Source organism: Panthera leo, chromosome B2 (genome assembly GCF_018350215.1).
Source record: "Panthera leo isolate Ple1 chromosome B2, P.leo_Ple1_pat1.1, whole genome shotgun sequence".
Classification (NCBI taxonomy): Eukaryota; Metazoa; Chordata; class Mammalia; order Carnivora; family Felidae; genus Panthera; species Panthera leo.
In genome coordinates this window covers 90,083,216-90,107,070 of record NC_056683.1, presented here as the reverse complement: position 1 = coordinate 90,107,070, position 23,855 = coordinate 90,083,216, and the positions used below count along the sequence as shown (strand labels likewise).

General features: G+C 34.1%; 1 protein-coding gene across 1 annotated transcript in view; it reads left to right on the top strand.

Annotated features, from left to right (window-relative positions):
- Nucleotides 1–23,855, top strand: part of ASCC3 (activating signal cointegrator 1 complex subunit 3) — a 356,847-nt gene that overhangs the window by 234,030 nt on the left and 98,962 nt on the right. Inside the window, exons 24-30 of the mRNA XM_042939446.1 lie at nucleotides 963–1,131; nucleotides 3,841–4,061; nucleotides 5,542–5,627; nucleotides 7,056–7,222; nucleotides 7,331–7,476; nucleotides 7,600–7,720; nucleotides 10,384–10,526. Of these exons, the coding sequence (XP_042795380.1) occupies nucleotides 963–1,131; nucleotides 3,841–4,061; nucleotides 5,542–5,627; nucleotides 7,056–7,222; nucleotides 7,331–7,476; nucleotides 7,600–7,720; nucleotides 10,384–10,526 (1,053 nt within the window). The remainder of the gene's footprint in view (nucleotides 1–962; nucleotides 1,132–3,840; nucleotides 4,062–5,541; nucleotides 5,628–7,055; nucleotides 7,223–7,330; nucleotides 7,477–7,599; nucleotides 7,721–10,383; nucleotides 10,527–23,855) is intronic.

The following is a 23,855-nucleotide window of genomic DNA, read 5'->3' as shown; positions in this document are numbered from 1 at the left end:
TAAACATTGGGGTACAAGTGCCCCTATGCATCAGTACTCCTGTATCCCTTGGGTAAATTCCTAGCAGTGCTATTGCTGGGTCATAGGGTAGGTCTATTTTTAATTTTTCGAGGAACCTCCACACTGTTTTCCAGAGTGGCTACACCAATTTGCATTCCCACCAACAGTGCAAGAGGGTTCCCGTTTCTCCACATCCTCTCCAGCATCTATAGTCTCCTGATTTGTTCATTTTGGCCACTCTGACTGGCGTGAGGTGATATCTGAGTGTGGTTTTGATTTGTATTTCCCTGATGAGGAGAGATGTTGAGCATTTCTTCATGTGCCTGTTGGCCATCTGGATGTCTTCTTTAGAGAAGTGTCTATAAAAAGGGCATTTTTAAAAAATTTTCCATAAATAACAGCAGAAAGACTCAGTTTGATGCTGGCATATCTTTAACTGTGATGCTTCATCCATGATTTCTCTTTTTATTGAAGAGAAAGCAAGCTTCAGGCTGGGAACCTTGGGTAGACAGCAGTAGAATTTCACAGCAATGTTTTGTGTTCATGATTACCTTCTATTTATGCTAGTTTCTCTTATTTCACTTAATGTAGTAATAGAATTTAAAGAAAAATATTAAGTAAATAATTTGGTAAAAATTATGAAGTTGAGTAATTTAATGCATGAAGTTTGGGAAATTATGATAATGAGTCAAACTGGTAACTTGTTAATACGTGATGATATGCATATATAAATAATATAAATTGAGTATAAATTTTACTTTCAACAGTATCAGGTATACTCAGAAGGAAACCACCTACACATTTCTAAAGTGCCTGAAAATCTCGACTATTTAGGAATCTAAGATATATTCTTTATCTTTAGTACCTCTTGCTGTAGACATCATTCATTGTCTTAACCATAGACTAAGAAGGCCTTTATCATTAGCGTATTCATATTCATCTGAGACTTTATTTCACATTAGGTCATTAGTAAAGAAGCTCAACTACTGGTGTTTACAATCCCTATTTTTGAGCCTTTGCCTTCCCAATACTACATCCGAGCAGTGTCTGATAGATGGTTAGGAGCTGAGGCTGTATGCATTATCAACTTTCAACATCTGATTCTACCAGAGAGACATCCTCCTCATACAGGTAACATTGAATAGTAACTTGAATCATTGATTTTGCAGAAGTGTTGTGTTAATTAAAGTTGCAATTGTCTATACTTAAAAGTTGTCTGAATCTGAATCAGAATCCAACTTATTTGTCAATATAGTTTGAAAAGAGACTTTCTAAAATAGATCGCTATATATACATTTGGTAGAGTTTCATGGTGGGCCTTAATTTTGTTTTAGTTCCAAAACATTAAAGTAAGTCTAATTCAATCTCATAGTTCTAATAAGCATGAGACTCACTATTTCTGTATTATTTTGCCTTTATCCCTATTTTTACATATAATCATTACAATTTCTCCGTATTTTCTTCCTTTTCCATTGCAAGTGTTAATCTGTGTTCTCTGTGAAACTTTTGAGGTATACTTTTTCTTTGCGTTTATTACTGTTTACTTAAACGTATTTCTAGTATGTTAAATGAATTAATTAAAGTGAATTATAGGTTCTTTTCCCTCCATACAGTGTGCTTCTACACCAAAAAAAAAAAACAAATGCTAATATTAAGAAATTAGATAATGCTATCACTACAGAATAGATTCACTATACCTCAAGTCACTTTGCATCCAACAAACAAGTACCATTTTTATTAGTTCTGTTCCTCCACAGTAATATGATAAAAGGGTATATACTAATCTGCAATATCATGTAACAGTTTTTCATTGTCAACTAACAAAAATCCATTTTAGATTTTTGCAACATGAGCAAGTATGTTTATATTGTGACTTATTAAAGAAGCAAAATTTCATGAATGTTTATATTGATACTTTCCAGTGGCCTATATTCTATTTCAAAAATATCTTTAGGGGCACCAGGGTGGCTCAGTCAGTTAAGCTTCTGACTCTTGATCTCAGCTCAGGTCTTTATCTCAGGGTCATGAGTTCAAGCCCATGTTGGGCTCTGCATGAAGCCTACTTAAAAAAAAATCTTTAGATTGAGCTATTAATTTATTGTATTAAGTTTATTTCTTACTGAGAATTCATAATTGATAATTATTGATTTCAGGAGGCCTTTAATTTATAGAAAATTGAAGGTCAATTTTTTTTTCATATAATTCCTCTGAAGACAAACTCTTTGTTTTTTCAAAATAAAAATGTTAGTAAGAACATTTTTATTAGTTCTTACTAACATATTTTTAACAATCCTTTGGGAAATGAAAGAAGGCATTAATGTGACTTTCATCTTTGCCATTTTTGTCAAATGGGTACCTTGTTCATTATCTTAACATATCTTAAAGGGAAATACTTTAGACTACAGCTTAAAACCACTTGGATATGTTGATAAAACTAAAAAAGTTCGTCAACAGAGAAATAATGAGATTGTAGTATCTACTGATATACTCACTGAAGAGGACCCTTCTGCTTTTCTTCCATCAAATATGCCTATATATGATATCTAGAATCTCAGAATACATGACGATGTTTAGTGCTTTAGTTTAAAAATACATGCTACCATCATCACTAGTAGATCTCTGACTTCAGTACTTGATTTTAACGTGCATTAACATTATATTTTAATGCTCATTTTATCACCTCTCTGTTGAGTGGCCAAGCACATATCATCCTATTTATATAATTAGTTGACTTCTGACTACATTTTAAAAAGCAGTAAATGTACCACCGTGACATCTCAGTTGATACTATAAATGCATGATGTAACCTCAGTGATTCCCAGTTCTATTTGGCTGAGTGTGTGTGTGTGTGCGTGCATGCGGGTGTGTGCGTGGGTGCATGTGTGCATATGGTGCCTCACTGAGCCTAAATCAGCCAAGAAAATTCTTCAACTTTCATAGAAGTCAATCATTTTAATTTATATCAACAATATATATTGACGATCGATATATACCAAAATGTTTATTTTTTAGTTCCTATTAAGAATATGTCTATGCCTTGATTAGCATTGCAAGGTAAGACTTCTTCCCTTCTTGATTTCAGTAGTACAGAAAATTTAGGAGATTATAATCTGCTATAGAAAACATGTGGTTAGCTCTCAAGTACCTATGTAATAGAGTAGAGCTGTGGAGCTAAGATAATATTTTAAAAATAGCTTTTTATTTTTAAGTGTAATTTTTGAGAAGAGAATTCTCCAGGCTTTCTGTTATGTGTTTTCTCAGTGCAGTTCTTTTTTACCCAGTCATTCTCTGGTTTGAAACTCCCCCCTGAGTTTCTTCCTTTAATTATTTTTAGTTTAGTTTACATTGGCTAGAGCAATAGCTCACTCAACCATTCTGGTTTGGTCCATTTTCTAACAGATCAAAGGAAATTTCTTATTGGTAACCATTCTAGCACTGAAGTTTGCAAGTGGTTTTCCTTTTTCTACAGATAGGGGTAGATTTAGTTTTCTTCTATACCATGCATATTTTCGTTCACCTGTTATTCAAATTACTTTCCTGATTGGGAGAAACAATATAGGTAGGTAGGTAGGTAGATGGGTAGATAGATAGATAGATATAGGTATGACATTATATTCGGTATATGGGAACTCCCCCAGAAAAGTGTCCAGTTTGTCAATATTATAGATGTAGTAACAGGGAAAAAAAGATATGTAACAGTATATAAAAATTTTTGTTAAGTCTTTTTTTTCCCCCTCTAAGGAATTAAAGATTATTATAATTTATTCCTGAGAGACAATATTCAGTATTGTGCATTTTTTTCCAGTTTTTTTAATGGCAGTACGTGTTTCATCTTTTCAGAATTACTGGATCTTCAGCCTTTACCAATCACAGCTTTGGGATGTGAAGCATATGAAGCACTATACAACTTTAGCCACTTTAACCCTGTGCAGACACAAATATTTCATACCCTGTACCACACAGACTGTAATGTCCTCCTTGGAGCACCCACTGGGTCAGGAAAGACTGTTGCTGCTGAATTAGCCATTTTCAGAGTCTTCAACAAGTACCCTACTTCAAAGGTCTGTTTGAAAGAATCACATGCTTACATTAAATTAGAAAATGCAGTTCATAATCTGTAAACTAGCCAGTTCTAAATACACATCAGGACACAAGCACTCTCTCAGTGAATTTTCTGAGCAGGAGGTGGGGGTGCAGGGGACCAGATCAGTATTAGATAACTGGCCAGAAGAAAACTTATCTTAAACTTTGGAGTTCTCTAGTTAGATTTCTAATGTACATGTCAATTTCCACGTCTTTTTCTCATTATAAGATACCTGATTCATAGCCATATTTATAAGATAAATAATGACTTTTAATCACATCCTTTTGCTATAAAAGAAATCCTAATCTGGGCATCTGGGTGGATCAGTCGGTTGAGCATCCGACTTCGGCTCAGGTCATGATCTCACAGTTTTTGGGTTCAAGCCCCGCATCAGGCTCTGTGCTGACCGCTTGCTCAGAGCCTGGAGCCTGCTTCTGATTCTGTGTCTCCTTCTCTCTCTGCCCCTCCCCCGCTCACGCTTTGTCTCACTCTTTCTCAAAAATAAATAAATGTAAAAAAAAAAAAATTTTTTTTAAAAAGAAATCCTAATCTTTAAACAAATACAGTTTAATTATACACAAGAAATACAGAGGCAGTTTTATTCCACACTTCTGCAAATGCCATATTATTAATGTAAAGTAATGTGGCAAGTCAAATAAGTCTTAAATTTATGCTTTCCTGAAATGTGAAGTACATACTCATAGTTTAGAGGTACATATTTTTCAGGAAAGCTAATTCATACATTGTGATTGGAATTATGTGGTATTTTCCTCATCATTTATTATTTTAGAAATGTTTTAACTTCCTTTTTCAGTGATTTTCAATTAGCGACTTTTCTTCTCTGCTTAGCTTGAAGTTTTCCTACTTCTCAGTCTATTTTGTGGTTTTTGATCCATTATGAGACCTGTTAATACAATAGTAGAGCTCTCCTATAAATTTGAAACATTTTATGAGGGAAATATTTTTTTTCACTGAACATTCCGTATATAGATTTGGATTATTAAAGACCAATTGTTGTTATAAGAAAAGGTAGAATATATGAGTAGCATTTTCCATAAAATCTCCATTAAAATTTAAACAACCAGATTATTTTTTAGAATTTCAAAAGTAGTAACTTTTTTCATGGAGGAGTTAGAATCTTGATCATAATAACAGGAAAAACTTATTTTCATCAGAATATAAAATACTTAAAACACCTTCAGTGACTTTTAAAAAATATTTAATATTTTCTATGTCAGAATTGTATGATGTCTTATATTTCTGTCTTACTTTGGCTGAGGGTAATTTGAGCAAGTTAGTAACTTTCCTCATTAATTTTAAATTTTAAATTTTCAGTAATATAAGATACATTTTTAAACCACACTGTCGTCTGTGGATGAATTTTACAGGGTTTACCTTTATTTGAAAATGATGTTACTATTTTCATGAGATCTTTTTACCCTCCCCTCTGCTTTCAGGCAGTGTATATTGCACCCTTAAAAGCTCTTGTACGTGAAAGAATGGATGATTGGAAAGTTAGAATAGAAGAAAAACTTGGCAAAAAGTAAGTTCTTGCTTTATCAGAAGATGTGTTTTAAGTAACCTAAAAGGATGAACAAATAAAAGATTTTCACAAAAGTGTTGAATGCTTTTACAGTGATTTTCATAGTCTTTTATTTAAGGGTATTGTAATTACTGTTAAAATGTTATCACTGTTCCCATTGTTTTAGTATCGAAAAATGAAAGTCCTTTAATTATTTAATATGAATACTTGACAAAATAATTCTCTCAAAATTTTTAAATTCTAAAACTAAAGAAAAATAAGTTTTATCTCTTTATTTTCCTTTCATATCATTCACAGTAAGTCCCAGAAATCACACTGAGGGCATTTTGCTTATAAATAATCTACCAAAAAATAGAAATTCATTAAAGAACACTACTTTTTAAAGAATATTTTAGTATTGCACAAGTTTATTCATTGTGGTATTGTTTTTACTAGCAAGGTTGCAGGTAACCTGAGTGTCCAATAGAACATGACTAAATAAATTATAGTACATTTACACAATGCAAAATATTGTATCATTCTATTAAGAATGAACTTTTTATATACTGAAGGAGTGATCTCCAGAGATATTATAGAAAATGTTTTTAAGTAAAGTATCCTGTCTTTTACTTTTTTAAAAAATGGTAAAGAATATATGTTGTTGCTTTAGAATAAGGACCAGGTGATTGGAAGATAGACATACTACAGAGACTGCTCACCACACATTCTTTGAACCACGTGAATATATTACATATTCAAAATAATAAAATACAAAAATAAAAAATGAATAAAAATAAGCAAAAGCTTTGGGAACACTGTACTTGGGGGAACTAGTCTTACCCTTTTTTGTTTTTTTAGAATTAAGTTAGATATAAAAATTATTTAGTGATTACCTAAAATTTAGAGTTGGCCTTCAGATTTCCCTCTTTCTCACTATAAAACTGAGGTCTTCTTAGAATGAGGTAGCATGTATTTGCCCCAGCATATCTTGTTTATGTCCTAGTATGTTTGGATTTACCTATATTATCTATAGAAATTTTTAGTCTAAAAAAAGAAATGAAGCTTACACGTAATTATGTTCTTAGTGAATGCCTCTTCATGTCTTAATAAATTAACACTTTCCGTCATTAGAAAGGTGTTTATTCCAACATATGGAGAAGGAAGTATGAGTTCAGCTCTATAAAAACACATAGAGCAGAGACTTTGTAAACATAATCATAGCAAAGTTTGACACCTTTGCATATCTGCATGAAAGTTAGATTATCAGTGATTTCAATTGATATGTTCTGTTACAATTCTTAAGAAACATATTTTGGACTCAGAAAATTTCAAAAATCAAGGGGAGATAAAGTAGTATTAAGCATTATAAAATTTTATTCTGAAGGATAAATTTTCACCTTTCCAAGGGCATGTGTTTTCTGAGAAAAAGATCATTTTCTTCCTTTCCAGAGTTATTGAACTAACTGGGGATGTGACTCCTGATATGAAATCCATTGCTAAGGCTGACCTTATCGTCACTACACCAGAGAAGTGGGATGGAGTCAGTAGAAGCTGGCAAAATAGGAACTATGTGAAGCAAGTCACTATTCTCATCATAGATGAGATCCATCTGCTTGGTAGGTACCACTGTATCTGATGCCAGTTTACACATTTTGACTCTCATACTTGCAGCAGCCAGCATCGGACTTGTTAAATGATTAACATGTATTATTCCTATTTCCTAGGGGAGGAAAGAGGCCCTGTTCTAGAAGTCATTGTATCTCGAACAAATTTCATCTCATCACACACAGAAAAGCCTGTTAGAATAGTTGGACTATCTACTGCATTAGCTAATGCCAGAGACCTTGCTGATTGGCTCAACATTCATCAGGTATATGGAAGATTGATAAATAGGCATTTAATAGTGTGGCTTAGGTGGCCATATTAATGAGACACTGTTACATACACTTAAATAGGAAAACAGAAAATGATTTCTTTCTCGTTTTTACTCTAGATGGGCTTGTTCAATTTCCGACCATCAGTACGTCCAGTTCCACTGGAAGTTCACATTCAAGGCTTCCCAGGTCAACATTACTGTCCTCGTATGGCTAGTATGAATAAGCCTACATTTCAAGGTAAGCTTCAGATCCTTGGAGTAATTTGTATGGTAGCATTAAATGCATTCGAAATAATTTGGGTTTCTTTGAAATGGCGGTACTGTTCCAACTTCCACAAATGTGTAAAACAATTTACCTCAGCTGTTAAGGAAAGAAAATGTGTGTTGAATTAACTATTGAAAATTGGAGAGATTTTGTAGATGATACTGTGTTGGTAGTAGAAAAATGTATTCTTAAAAAGTAAATCATTCTTAATCTATTAAGTTATAACAAATGATAAATAGGAACTATAAGTGTAAAAAAAAAAATCACATAATCTTAATTTTTACCAGAAATCCTAAAACTTACAAATTTCAATACTTTTTTTTTTTTTTTACAGTGTTCTGCTTCATTTTTTGGTTTTCCTTTTCTAACAGATTAGGCAAGCAGGAAAGATTTAAGAATAACACTCCTATTTTATTGAAACATGTTTTGTTTAGCTGCATAAGGAATATTTATTATATCAATTAAAAATAACCTCCAAAATAAATTCTCTAGTGTGAACTGCTGTTGATTGTGAGGTGACAGTTGTGAGGTGACTTTTTAGCTGCTGTAATTAGCCTGATGACAGAAGCAAAGTATTGATTGTGAACTAGAGACCAATCTTGGCAGTTCAGATTATTTACACCTCCACAGAAGCATTGTACAAAATCACTAATGAACAATAAATCTGCCGTGAGCTGTTCAGCCACACCTGTTCTTGCAGCAGCAAAAATCCATTAAATGTTGAGGTTTAAAAAAAGAGACAGATTCATTCATGATTATGTGTACAAATGATACCAATATTGTACTAATATGTGTATTTTAAACATTGTATTTCTAATACGATTTATCAAAGCACTACCATTTATATTCTGTAATATTCTGATAAACTGTGAGTGAGAAATAAGATAGTTTATTTTTCACGGTATGTATTGTTGTGATTGCTTGTGTTTATGTAAGGAATGGCCAATTGCATACCAATGGTTGAAAGGAAGCATTTGTGTTATATAAATCAATAGTAAATAACTGAAATACTTACACTTCTCTAGATATGATATCAGTACAGAAGCTGTCCTTATAAACTATTTATTATACCTGTAGTGTATCACTGTATTTCTTTGAGTTTAGAAATAGGATTTTATAGCTTTATTTTCTTACTCTTCGAGTATAAATATAGTGAAGTTCATGTCAACATTTTCATTATAATCCTTGTTAAGAAACAAGCCTATAGAAAGAAATTCTGCAGCTCACATTTCAAACAAGAAATTACAGAAGGTTAAATTTTTTTATGTAAAACTGTTAAATATCTCTGTGTTAAGAGATCTTTGTACACATAAGTGTTAATTTCATATGTGCCATCTTATCAGTATTTCGGAGCCAATGTAAAGAAGCCCTGTTTCCAGTTAGGTCAGATGATTTATGTGGCTCTTTAGGTAATTTTTTTTCTTTCAGTCAAATTACTCATGTTTCAAACTATTCATTGCATCTTTTGTGTGTCTACCTTCCATGTGAATCTCTGTCACTCAGACAGAGATTCAGACATGATATTCTCTTCAGCTCTCTTTTACATTCTCTTATCTTTCCATTTGAAACCTTACACATATGTTTTAGAGAAAAGTAAAACCTTCATTCGACATATCTCTGACTAGTTTATTGATATAAAACCTTTTTTTTTTAATTTTTTTTTAATGTTTATTTATTTTTGAGACGGAGAGAGACAGAGCATGAATGGGGGAGGGGCAGAGAGAGAGGGAGACACAGAATCGGAAGCAGGCTCCAGGCTCTGAGCCATCAGCCCAGAGCCTGACGCGGGGCTCGAACTCACAAACCATGAGATCGTGACCTGAGCTGAAGTCGGACGCTCAACCGACTGAGCCACCCAGGAGCCCCAGATATAAAATCTTTTTTTTTTAATATTTTAATGCTTTTATTTATATTTGACGGAGAGAGAGAAAGCGAGCGCATGAGTGGAGGAGGGGCACAGAGACAGAGACAGAATCTGAAGCAGGCTCCAGGCTCTGAGCTGTCAGCACAGAGCATGATGCGGGGCTGGAACTCACGAGCAGTGAGATCGTGACCTGAGCTGAAATCGGATGCTTAACCCACTAAGCCACCCAGGTGCCCCACAAACTCTCTCTTAGTTATTCCATTCACTAGTAATGACAAAAATTAAAGGAAATTTTGGAGCTTTTCTTAGAGAGTTTTCATCACTAGGTAGGACCTAACTCTCTCCCCCAACCCTAGGACCAGTTAACTCTATAATATCGTTGCTTAGGTGAGCAGAAACACAACTCAGAAAACTCAACCTTAGATTTAGTATTCATATACAGCTTTTACTGAAGAGTCTCAGCTTTTGTGTTACCTTCCTCAGCAACTCAGAGTAGAACTGGGAGCTGACACAGTTCAGCTTCCCCTGTTCAGGCAATATGCTCTCGTAGGTAGGTTCAGCTACCTTTCCTTTCCTGTCATTTCTCCAATATGTTGTCAGATCCAAGTAGTACCACAGATAATGCTGAATTTCATGACTAAATTAAGAATTTATTTAAATCAATGATACTAGCTTTCATGTATCATCCATTTCATATCCTAATGACATTCATATTTGGTTGTAAGTAGCTTGCTTACTCTTATTGTCCACATTTTCCACAACTTTTCAATAGCAATTAGAAGCCATTCTCCAGCCAAACCTGTTTTGATATTTGTCTCATCAAGACGTCAAACTCGTCTTACTGCTTTGGAATTGATAGCTTTTCTGGCTACTGAAGAAGATCCAAAGCAGTGGTTGAATATGGATGAAAGAGAGGTAAGCAATATATTTTATTTCTACTTCTTATACATGTCAAATTAGTTTGGATTATAATTAATGAAAATTACATATTTAATGATGTGTAGTTTTACTCTATACTAAAAGTTTAGTATAACATTACAGAAATTTGGGGAAAAATATAGGAAATGCATAATACTGCCACCTTAACACCTTTAATATTGTTATGTATTTTCTTCCAATATTTTCCTGCTAAATAAGTATTTTTATTCCATATTTACTTCCATATGTTTTCCCTTCAACATCATCAGCTATGTATATTATAATATGCATATTTGTCTTTCTATTGGAGTGTTCACTGCCCTCATGCAACTTACAATCAATTTTGCAAAATTAACTTCCTATAAAATGTGTAATATGACCATTTTCAAAAATTTAGAAAACACTAAATGTATAAAAATTAAAAACCTGTTGTTATCCTGTAGCCAAGTAGTGAAATTTGAAGCAATTAAAATTTTTTATGTCTATACAATTCTATTATGTGGCCATTTCATTGTATTTTTCCTCTATCATTAGATAATCATGCACCTTTATTATTATGGTTGGTTTTTATTTAGACTTGTTTCCTCAGTGTAGAGTTCCAACTTAAAATGCAATGGGTCAAATAATGTGTATATTTTTATAGCTTTTCATATACACTGCTAATTATTTTCCAAACCGCACATCCCAGTTAATGTCCCCACCATTGATATGTGTATTGTCAGTAGTGTATGAGAGTAACAGTTTTACTACATCCTCATATGTTGTAATATGTTGATATATTATGGATAAAACATTCATTATTATTTTAATGTACACCTTGATTTTTGTCTGATTGACTTTCTTTTCTCTGATTTGTTTGCTATTGGTTGTCTCTTTCTTTTTTGTGTCTTCATTCCTTTGAGGTTTTATCTTTTGCAGTACAGCATTTTCTTAAAGATTTGTATGAGAGCCTTAACAAATTAAAACATGCACTCCTGAAACTTAGTATGATACCACTTTTTTCCATATATATTTATGACTACGTACGTAGACACACATATTAATCTTTGATCTGCTTTTATTAATTTCGCTGATTCCTTGGATGTCTTTTTGTCTTAGTAGCTTTTTACAAGTAGTTTTTGCATTTTATGTGGTACAATCAGTTAATATGGTTCTTTGTGTTTCCTTCCACTACATCTAAATGTAGATATTCCTGTTTCTCTCCATGGATTTATATATAGTGATTTTCCTTTTTTGTGCTTTCCTAGTTTTTAAAAAATATTTTTTTCTAGTTGGAATTATGATGAAAAACAGATAAAATCAGTAATAAAATTGTTGCATTTTCTGCCTCTTCCCACCATATCACCCCTTTCTGATCTCATGCAGCCTGAAGAACAGTCAAAACAGTGTTTCTAACCCACCAGTGTCCAGTCTCAGCAGCTGGCATATGTTCCCCTTCTACTTCTCATGACTCATCTAGGATTAGTGGACCTGGTAGATGATACTGTATATATATATTATAGTCATGTATTAACTAATAATTTGAAATGCCTGCAGGTGACCTTATTCACTGATAAGTAGCAGACCCCAGTATTAGCTTCATGTAAAAGGTATCACATGAATCCTTTAAGTAGAGTAACAGCTACCCTTTTATCTCTCAAGTTTCATCATTACTTCCTTAACGTTAGTTCCTTAATGTTACTCGTGCGTATATATGAAATATTTAAGATAAATAACTTAAGATAAAAATAATTTTGTCAAAAGATTTCCTGTCTTGTGTTATTCACTTAGTGTGTCCAAATAGTCACCTTGTTGTGTCTAAATGGTATCTTGAACTTAGGATGCAAATGGTGAAAAGTAGATGTAGGGAATATTGATGGTTCATATGCAGCATCTGTCTGGGCTCAATCTTTTTTCTCTTGGGTCTTATTCTTAAAGTGTTCCAAATGGAGACTTTTCTTTGAAGTCAAGGTACAAAGTACATACCTATTGAACACATTTTGGGACGTTTGCTCAAAGTGTATTTGTGTGTGTGTGTGTTGTGCGTGTGCATGTGTTATAAAAGGCTGTGTGTTTAGAACGTATGTGACTCATACTAACCTCAAATGTGAACCTCATGTGCTCTTCCAAACTAGAGTGCACTTACTATTTGTTTTTTATTTTAACGTGTGAGACCTAAGCAACTGGATAGCTCAGCCATTGTGTAGAATTACTTCTCTGTTTTGTTTTTTTTTTATCAGCATAAAAATTTATCACCAAGGTTAATTAGAAACCATAGAATTTGTTTGCATTGTTTCTGCTATTTTGTAGATTTTCACTGCTAAAATAAGACAGCTAGAAATTATACCATTCTTTGGCATTGTATCTCACCAAGCACACTACAATAATAGGACCGTCCAGACTTTGTTTTAGTCTTTCTTCTAAAAGCCATCACCTTTAAAATCAGGATTTCAAAGAGTTTGCAACTGATTGGTATGCAGATTCAATCTGATTATACCAAAAACCTGTAACGTAGGTGTTTCGGTTGTTGAATTCCTAATTACCTTAAAATAGGGGACTTTTTAACACCGTAATCTTTATGAGAGTTACTTGCCATAATATCCTGGACTAGAAGCTTAGTGACAATTCCTGTTGCTGCTTATTGTACAGTTTCAGATTGGTGTTCTGTGGCAGGAGCAGGTAGGTTAGGTCAGCAAAGTCAAAAAAAAAATCCATCTATCTTCTTCACCCAGTAAATTATCAAAGTAAAGTATTGGGAAGCAGAAATACTCCTTCAAGTGTGTCATTGATGTAAAATCATACTGCAGCATAAGGAAACCCCCAAAGTAATGCCCTTTCAAAGTTCTCATCAGGAACACTTTTCTGCGGTGATTTCAGAAGTGTGTGGGCATATGCTACCATGTCCCTTGGATTCTCAGTTTGATGACCACCACTTCCACCGTTAACCTCAAATGATTGTTGGGCTTTTACATCATTCTCTCAACTTTCAAGTCCAAGACAGAAACATTGGAATGCCCGAGCTTCGGCCTCAAGCATGCAGCAGGAATGGGAATATCTTCCCTTCTTTGGCCTTTATGCAGGGGGGAAGATATTCAAATGCTGGCTGGCTGTCAGTAGTCTTTTATAGTCCTTTACCTGCCCAAACTCATCAAACACCATTCTCTTCATACCTACACTTAAAAAAAAAAATAAAAAATTTTCCTTCTAACAGCTAACCCAATTCTCCCTCATATAACCAAAATCCACTATCTTTCCCCAAGGCAGACAACTGAAAATTTCCTCATGACTCTATCGGTCCTAGATTTCTTGGTTATATCCAGTCACTCTCTGGTTCTTTTACAATCTCATCTCAATATTCTCTAGCCAGCGGACTAAATTATAAAGTTACCTACAACCCATACATGCTATATTCAAAAGTGGAGGGTAGAGAGGAAAGAGAAATGAAATTGGTTAAAATAATGTAAAATATGTTAATTAAAATATATGAGATAGCAAAAGTAGAGGCCACAGCATTTATTCCTGCAGCATGGGACCAAACATATTTGACTGGGGAGCCAAACAGACATTTGTGATTTATTTTCTCTACCATCCATCACCTATATGCTTCTTCAACCAGCCCCTGAGCTAATTAAGCTTTTTTTGTCCAGTGGAGTAACCAAAACCCACCTTCCTGAAACACTGGAAATTGGATTTTTATATATGCTTACTATATAAGGCTTTAAAAGTTTTTGATTAATTTTTCAAGTGGATAGTGTAATGTGAGAAGATTTCTCTAGGGTCCATCCAAATTTTTCCCTCTCCTTATTGCTTAGCAGCAGCCCAATTTCTTTATCAGGATTGGTCACCTAAGCTACACTATGACCACATTTTGATTGTTCACCCCATAGAATGAGAGATGTGGCTATTTTAGCTTCTAAGTAAATTGTTACATCCCTTGGATATTAAGCCTCCAAACTAGCCGAGCTAGAATTATAGGGAAGGGAAACAAAATTCTCCAAGTGGTTTATTAGCTGTTGACTGCAAAAGGCATTTGTACATTGACTGTTTGGTTCCTGGAACTGTATATTCTGGCAATGAGAGAAATAGTATTTAATGATTACTAGTTCAGAGCATACACCTCATTTTATAAGACAGCACCCCAACCTTGACAAAGCAGTGTCTCTCAGCTGCCATTCTGGGTCATTAATCTATAAAGCCATCTCTTTCTGGGTGATGAAGGATGCAGTAAGACCAGTGAATCCCATGGCATCCACTGTATTAATCTTTGTCTATAAAGTGAGTTCCTTCATCAGAAACATTATCATATGAGATACTAGATGATGTGTAAAGTGTTCAGTAATCCTACTGTTGAGGCTATTGGCAGCACTCGGTAGGCTGGAACAGAATCCATTCTAGACATCATCCCAAATAGGTGCCCCTCTGTGACAGAGTTCAATATAATCTCCTTACTGCCAGATAGCTATCTGGTCCCCTGGTCAGGGTACTTTAGAATGGGCCTATGGATGTTTGCATTGGTGGCATAATGGCACAGAGCAGTGGCAGTAGCTGGGTCCACCTGTGGAGATGGAAGTCCATGTTTAGCTCATGTGTAGTTTTCATCTCTTCCACCATGGCGCCACTTAGTACATGAACCCGTTGCACACAACACTGGGATCTGTGCACAAAACACCTGATATCCTTAGAAGTGGTCATTTTGCCCACTTGACTATTAATAGCATAATCTACACTTCTGTTAACTTTTTGGTATACATCTTCATGGGATATAGGTAGTCTGTTCTGGGACCATTCTAAAATTTATTCCATGTAAAACTTGTGCCTTTCTTGCCACCTGTCCTCCAATAGCGCTATTGCCATGCTTCTGACCCTTTGACTAATCCAGTAGCTACAGATCAAAGCATGGATCATAATTCACATCATCTCTTCTTTGCAGTAAATTGACAGAGAAAATACTTGACACTTAGCTGTTTTTAGGGTCATCCCCAAAAGGAGCTATATAACACCATATCACAGTACTTCAGATGGTGGCGCTATCTTATGCAAAGTCTTTTGTGATTTGTATATATATGTATTTTTTTCCCCTCAGTCAGCTTGACATGAGAAATACTCCAGGGAGCTTTGGTGGGTTGAAGTTAGGGATAGCACAGAAGGAAGAGGCATACACATGGAGTGTTCATGAACTACCTTTCATGATATTCTTCCATCTGATCCTTTTATTTCTACCAATGATGGACTGCTACCAGGCACACCAACATGTATAGCTAGAGAGATCAGATGGCATTAGTTCATGATCAGTAACTTCAGTTTCAAGATTACCTAGTATCACATAGTTAAGCATTTTTTCTCTCCCACATCAAAAATACCCATAAGAGTATTCCTCTAACTTAAGTCAGTAGGCAGCTCTTACCAGAATTTGTAAAGTGTTCATTTATGTAACATATTTATTGAATATCCACAACTTACCAAGCACTAGGTTAGCCAACTGATCCCAATTCTCAAGGAGCTCAACTAGATAGAAATTTTTAAATATATATATGATAAACCAAATAATGTTATAAAAATTGCTATAAAATGAGAAATGAAATATGATAAGGGGAGGTGGGGCTTTAAAAAGAATGGTCAGAGAAGACTTCTTTAAGGAGATAACATTTAAGCTGAGACCCAAAGCATAAGAACAAGTTAGCTACACTAAGAGAGAAGATAATAGCATTTCAGGTAAAGAGAACAGGATGTTAAAGGAAGTGAGATCAGCTCAGCTGGAACAGAATAAGCTAGGAGGAGAGTAGTATAAGTTAAGTTTCAGAGATAGGCAAAAGCCAGCTCATGTAAGACCTTAGACCCATGCATACAGAGTTTGGATTTTGATTTTAAACAGTATGGGAAAGTAGTCATTTATTCATTGATTAAAGAAATGTCTCTTGACCTCCCTCTGTGTATTGGGTAAATTTTCTACCCTTACGGAATTAACATTCTTGTGGAGATGATAGATAGATAATAAGCAAATATGTCAAAACGTGATAATTCCTATGGAAAAATAAATAAGCAGGGTCTAAAGGGAATAGGGAGTGCTAAGGGTGGTAGTAGAATGTTTTACATTGATATAAGTAAAGAACACCTCTGTGGTGAGGGTATTTTTGAATAGAAAACTAAAGGAAGCAAGGAAATAAACCAAGCAGATATCTAAGGGAGGGGTGTTCCAAGGCATTAAAATATTTTAAGCTAGGAAGATAACATACTCCAATTTCATTTTAAGATCATTTTTGCTGCTTAGTGGAAAATGGATTGAAGTGGAAGTTAAGCATGGAATTAATGATGGTGGTGACCTAGTTCAGTAGGACTTGCTGGTAGTGAAAAATGGAGGTTGAGAAAATGAAAAGAATCAAGAATGGCTCCCCAGTTAGTAACTCTAAACAAAAAAGTTAATATTTTGGATGTTAATTTGTATTTCTAAGATTTTCAAGCCAATTAGATATAGGAAGTCTGTATAACCCACAGAGGATGTGAAATGAACATGTGAATTGGGAACGTTAGCATAGAAGCAGCCTTTACACCCAGGTAAGCTCATGAGACCCTGATATAGAGTGTGCAGGAACAGAGGGCAGGCTTGGAGTGACTCACAGTAGAGCTTGGGTAGAAAATGAAAATGCAAAGGGCACTGAGAAGGTGATGCCAGTAAGGAAAGTCCCATAGCACTGTGTGTGGTTGAGAGGGTTTTGTGAAGGAAGGAGGGCTTAACTACTTTAAATGTTAATGGGAGTTGAGTGAGATAAGAGCAGAGAAAGACCTATGGGATTTAGCACTCAGACATCCTGGATGAAAGTGGCAAGCAGCAACTCTGACAACTGAAAATCATCATGAATTCAGATTTGGTGGAGTTTCTACTAATGACATTTTATTTTAGTTCTTCAGATTCATTTGGCTTTTCATTCAACATAGATACTGACTTCTTCCTATAGGTAAGAAGTTAGTACCAGGCTTTGAAGATGGACTTTGAGATTGTTAAAAATCAGAGATTAAATTGAGTTTAATATAAGAGTGACCACATTTTCAACTGGAAAATATGTTTTATTATCAAACCAAAATAGATTGAGTTTGTGATACAAAAGTCCCACCCCAAGTGCTTTCTATTTTGATCAGGCTTCAGGCCTCTTAGTGACTGACCAGTAGAGAAATTACTAGGCTAAGAATATTACGTGTCAAGACAGACATTATCCACAGATTTATTGAGCATTGGACATCTTAATTTAGTTGGTCCTCATGGAATAGTTGTGTAATTAAGAGCAGCTACAAGATATGAGGCTGTTTATATTTTGCCATAGTTGATATCATGCATGTCTTATTGAAGAAAGAGGCAAAGATCTTACTTACGCTTAGTAATAGTTGATATGCTTATAGTGTACTTTATAGTTCATTAGAAGCTTATATTACATAGTTTAACCATGAATTCTGGAAGGGTTGTTCTTGTTATCCCAGTTTTATAGATGTAAAAACTGAAACTTGGAAGAATTAAGTAATTTGCCTGATAGCATAAAATAAATGGGACTCAGAAACTCAAAATCAGGACAGCTAACTCAGAGCCGTGTTTTTTTCACTCTGCCATACAGTAACTGAAATCCTTGACAATGTTATGACTAGAGAAGATGGAAAAGTCACAGTGTCCATATGTGATTTGAGGGGATGGAAACAAACAGTAAAGTCAGTAGCTACAGGATCAAACACAGGCAACCAACAAGAGCTGTGCTATTCTCAATCATGAGTGCTGGTATTTTAGTTTATAAAGGAAGATACTTTTCAATATTCTTAATTTTTAGGCACAGAAGTGGAAATACTCAAATACTAAAGGAAAAGAAATAGTTTGCTAATTGGGGCTCTTGTAAGTATCAGTCGGTTAAGCATCCACCTCTTGATTTGGCTCAGGTCATGATCTCACAGTTCTGCCTCAGGCTCCATACTGACAGCATGGAGCATACTTGGGATTCTCTCTCTCTCTCGCCCTCTCTCTGCCCCACCCCACCTCATGCTCTTTCTCTCTCAAAATAAATAAATAAACTTTTTAAAAAATAGGTTTGCTAATCATCGGCATAGTTCCCCAGTTGTGTGAGTCTAGTATATGATTCATTATTTCAAATCTTACCTGTTTTTTGCCCACAGTCTAAAATGGTGAGGGCCAGCCATAAGCCAAATGAATGATTTCATTATTTGAGGTAGTTATTTTAAGTAAATCACATTCATGTGGTAATTAGAATGTGACATTGTGGTTGAGAGCATGGACTGGAGCCAGGCCTCCTAGGTTTAATACTGACTGCCTATTACAAGCCATATGACCTTGGTGGGTATTCAACCTCTGAGCCTTACCCCTTCATCTATAAAAGGATAATAATAATCCTATCCTTACAAGATTGTTGTTAAGGATTAAATGCATTACTTTATTTGATGTACTTAGAACAGGCCTGGAACAGAGGTAAATGTTCAATAAGTGTTAACTGTTACTGCTGTTATAGTACAGCAGCATTGAATACCTTACGTATAGACAGGTTCTTTTTGCTGAAATCTTTATGGTAAAATTTGCTATTATTTTTATAATATTTTGCTTATGTTCCTTCACAAATTTAATTCATATTAATATAGCCTTTGTTCATTTAAAATTATACTGCCTTAGCAAATTAATTTTGTAAGGTCCCTTTCATCAGCTTTATCTGCATTTTAAAAGCTTTTCTCATGTGGAATTTAAGAAACAAAACAGATAAACATAGGGAAAGGGAAGCAAAAATAAGATAAAAACAGGGAGGGAGACAGACCATAAAGAGACTCTTAAATACAGAGAACAAACTGAGGGTTGCTGGTGGCGTATTGGATGGGGGGATGGGCTAAATGGGTGGCAAGCATTAAGGAGGGTACATACATACATAACAGACATAAATAAAAGCTTTTCAATATATGGAAATGCTCTCCAAACATGTGTCAGAATCTGAACTCTCCAAAAATGGAAGTAAGCATAAAATGTATATTCCAGAATAAATATGAAGTGCTGACACTTGGATTTCTTACCAATACCATAGTGAATTAAGTTAAAAACATCAATAAGCAAAAAGTCTTTAATATTTCACCTTATGACCCAGTTTTGATATTGCTATTGTTAAGAATTAGGGCAAGCTAAGAAGCAAACATTGAAAAATGGCATTGTGTTTATTTAGCAGACATAGCAAAGTTTTACATGTTATTCTTTAGATTTCATTTATATATTTAATTCACAAGTAGTCATGTGTTTAATCACATATATAAATATATTTACATATTAACAGTATGGTGAATCATTTTGAGGTGTCGTTTTGGGCTTTAGAGAGGATAGCAAGGAATATGAGGAGAGTATTGGCAAAGACTGGAAATTTACTATCTTTAATTAATATTATTTTTAAATTTCTTTTCCCTTGGTATATTGGCAGAATGTTCTAAAGTGTTTCTTTCATTTTAACTTTTTCACCTTCAGTCTGTGGGGTTTATCATACAGAAATGTATTTTAAGAAATTAACACTTGGTAATTATAAGGAAATGTTTTAACTTTAACATCTGTACCAGATGTGATATATTTAATTATCTTTATTCTTTAAAAAAAAAGTCTTCGTAACTTTCATTATTCTTCTTTATGCTGCATCTTTTATTGAGCATTTTAGACAATTGATAAGCATTATTCAGTGGCATATGGTCTGAGTCTGACGTGCTTTGAAAAGAGTACAGAGTTTTCTGATAATGAGGATTCTGTGAAAATGGGAAAACCAGCACAACAGATATGCTTTGAGAAAGTATGGGTTTTTAGCATCTTGAAACAATATATCACACTCAAAGGGACAGAATTGGGCTGTACAATCTGTTAGCTCATTCTTGTCCAATCTGGTCTCCTCCTTTCTTTTGGAGCCAGGATTGTCATCAACTCACTGAATTATATTCTGACTGGAATGTATTTCAGGAACGGAGTAATGTATCTACTTAAATGGAATCCTATATTTCTACAAAAGCTTTTTGAGTATAATAAATTTAAAATATAAAAAAAAAATTCTATTAAGTTAAAGTAATTGGTTCAACAGTTTACATATGTGCCTCCTCCCCCATCACCCTAAAAAAAAAAAAAAAAAAAAGACCACTACTTAGAGGATATAGATCGATCCATTTTTCTTTTATTTATAATATTGAATTGTTTTTTTTGGTTTAACTGTCAGGTAGTCAGACATATTTCAAAGACTGTTGGAAAGATGCCTATACATTACAACAAATGCTGGTTGAATAGAAATGAACTGTGGAATTAAAACTTCCCCTATCAGTGTTTTATTATCATGATTATTTTTAAAGTTCTGTAGCAGCCTTTCTTAATTAAACCTTAATGGCTTAAGACATCCATTGCTTGTAATAAGTGAACTTTTCTCCTAACCATCTAGAATGATACTATCTATCTTTGGAAAAATTAAAAAGATGGCAACTCAAATATTTTTTGTGGGGTTTAATTCTCCCATGGAATCAGTGTTGAGAGAGTCTACTCTGTAGTATTCAAGATCACTGGGTCTTTAACTTGAAATACACAGGATTGTGTAAATGAATTGAGTGTTACATTAGAGCTATTATTACTTTATGTAAAGGATTAAATGTGATAATCTTTGTAAAGTGTCAAGCACATTGCCTGACACATAAGTACTCAACAAATAATATGTATTACCATGTTTTAAGCTTTCATTATCCTAAGTTTCTCAAAAATTTTGTTTGTATTATATTGTGAGCAAGATGAAACATTTCAATGGTATAATTTAATCAACAATTTATATTTTCAAATTTAAACAGGCTGTCCCGGGTAGTATCTTACGCATAATGATTAAGTAACGTTACTATAAATTTTCCTTTTTTTATGATGTTCAAATAATTCAGAATTCATCCACAGTAACTATGTAATAAATGAAGTTGTTTTTTGTAATTTTCCTCATGAGGATTTTAGGTCTTTGCCAGTTCAGATAGGCAAATAGTTCTTTTTAATGCATTGATTTATGTGAAAGTGGGGGCAGGGGGAATGAGAACCTTCCCTGATGTGAAAGGACAGGATATTAATGCCTCACCAAACCTCCTGCCATAGGATTCTTTAGCTTTCCTGAGGTACATGGTATATTTTGGGGGGTATGATTGGCATTGCCATGGAACACTATTAATTATACAAGTTATAAAATTATACTGTTACTAAGTTATGAAATTGAAAAAATAATCCCTGAAATTGTCAGAGCAAGAATATCAGTGAATTAATTCTTGATAATGTAAATTGAAGATATTTATGCAGTGAACTATTGAACAAAAAAAATGGATAATAGGCTGTCACTTGAGAATGGCTAACATATAATTTATGAGACAAGACAAGCACCTTTCTTTATAGCATGCATTTGTAGTCATCTTCCTTATCCTTTGCTAATTTGAAAGGGAAAGTGGATGTTAATGTTAACATTAATTAATGTTAATACATTTCCATATTCTTGCTTAACAGTTTATGAAGTAAATATTCAAGAATATCAGGTGACCATACTGTGTTTATGAAACAGAATGAACTCTTTATATATTGCATTCAGTTCAGGAAAGTTGATAAATAACATGATGTGTATGTCATTAAACTGTTACTTTGTGTCTATGCAGTGCCTTTTATACATTAAGATCTATTATAAAGACAAACTTCATCTTCCTGTTTTTTGAATTATTAGTGTAAAACAATTTATTCCCACATAAAAAAGCTTGGAAAATTTTTTCTGACCATTGAAAATAAGATGAGCAAGAATGAAGGATGTTGACGTGCTTCATGTATGAATGTCTCCACTAAACTGTAGCAACCAGCTGAAGTTTCTCTAGATAGAGATTTTGTGAGCTGCTTATTGGTTTATTCACATCCAGGAGAGTGAATGTGTTGCATGTATACTTGTGTATGTTAGAAGTGATTAATAGTAGAAGGGAAAAAAAAAAAAAAAACAGAAATGAGGTCTGAAGACAGTGTTGGTTATTTGTACTATCTCAGTCTTCAGGCATATAAAAATCATACATATACCCATTTCCAAGTTTATCCTCCACTGTTGTTCACTGTGAAAATGTGGTAGTGAAGCTACAGATACAGTAAAATATGTCATTCTTTTAATTGCTCATACATTCTCAAACCACTTGATCTCTACATTACTCCCTTCATGGAGTTGTCCCAAAAGAAGTTCACCACGCTGCATATTGTGTCATCCTCTGCTTTAAGGACCAGTATAAAGGTCTATCATTAGGCAAAAAGAGATTGAGTTTTCTGTTTAGTTCCTTTCAGAGAATAAGTTTCATAAGAAGATAAGATTTGCTTCTGTTGCCATAAAATCTGTGTTGCGTTAAGTATTTTCCATGTGGAATGGAAAGTGATAGAATATTCAGAAATTATATAAGATATAAGTTTCAGAAACTCTTTAGACATATGAAAACTTAGCTAAACCGTGGCTGGAAATGAAATAACTTTACTTCATAAATAGCTTAATAATAGCTCTAATACATAAAGAGCCATTACAAACCACTAAGAAAAAAAGCTGTCATATCCACTTAAAAAATGAAAAGATAGTTTACAAAAAAATGCTAGTAAATATAAAAAGTATTTAACTGTACTGTTGATTAAAGAAATGAGAAGTAGACAAAAATATACCAGTTTGATTTTTTTTTTTAATTTTTTTAAATGTTTGTTTATTTTTGAGAGAGTGAGAGAGACAGAGCGTGAACAGGGGAGGAGCAGAGAGAGAGAGGGAGACACAGAATCTGAAGCAGCTTCAGGCTCTGAGCTGTCAGCATCGAGCCCGACATGGGGCTTGAACTCGCAAACTGTGAGATCATGACCTCAGCCAAAGTCGGACACCCAACCAACTGAGCCACCCAGGTGCCCCACCAGTATGATTTTTTAAATAAGGAAGCTGAGGCTCACAAAGGTTATATGACTTGCCCTGGGTCATTAAGTTCAGTGAGAAAGGCTAAATTTGAATTGTTCCTATCTGTTTGGTGGGATTATGACTGATTTTTTTTCTCCATTAATTTTTTTGTCCATATTTTCTAAATTTTTAGTACTGAGCCAAAAAGATGGAAGGTTTTTCTCTTATAAGAGATGAACAAGACCCTGAAATATTCTAGTTAACATTACATCCTTTTTAATAGTTGTTACTCATTAAGGGGATATTGCATTTATCCACAGATTTCGTTTTCCTTGATGCATGAGGAGAAGATGGATAACATTTAAATTTTAACTCATTTAGGATATACATTCTCAATAACTAGATTTTCTTTTCAATTAACTTCACTTGTAACTGTAGATGAGGCCTGTATTTT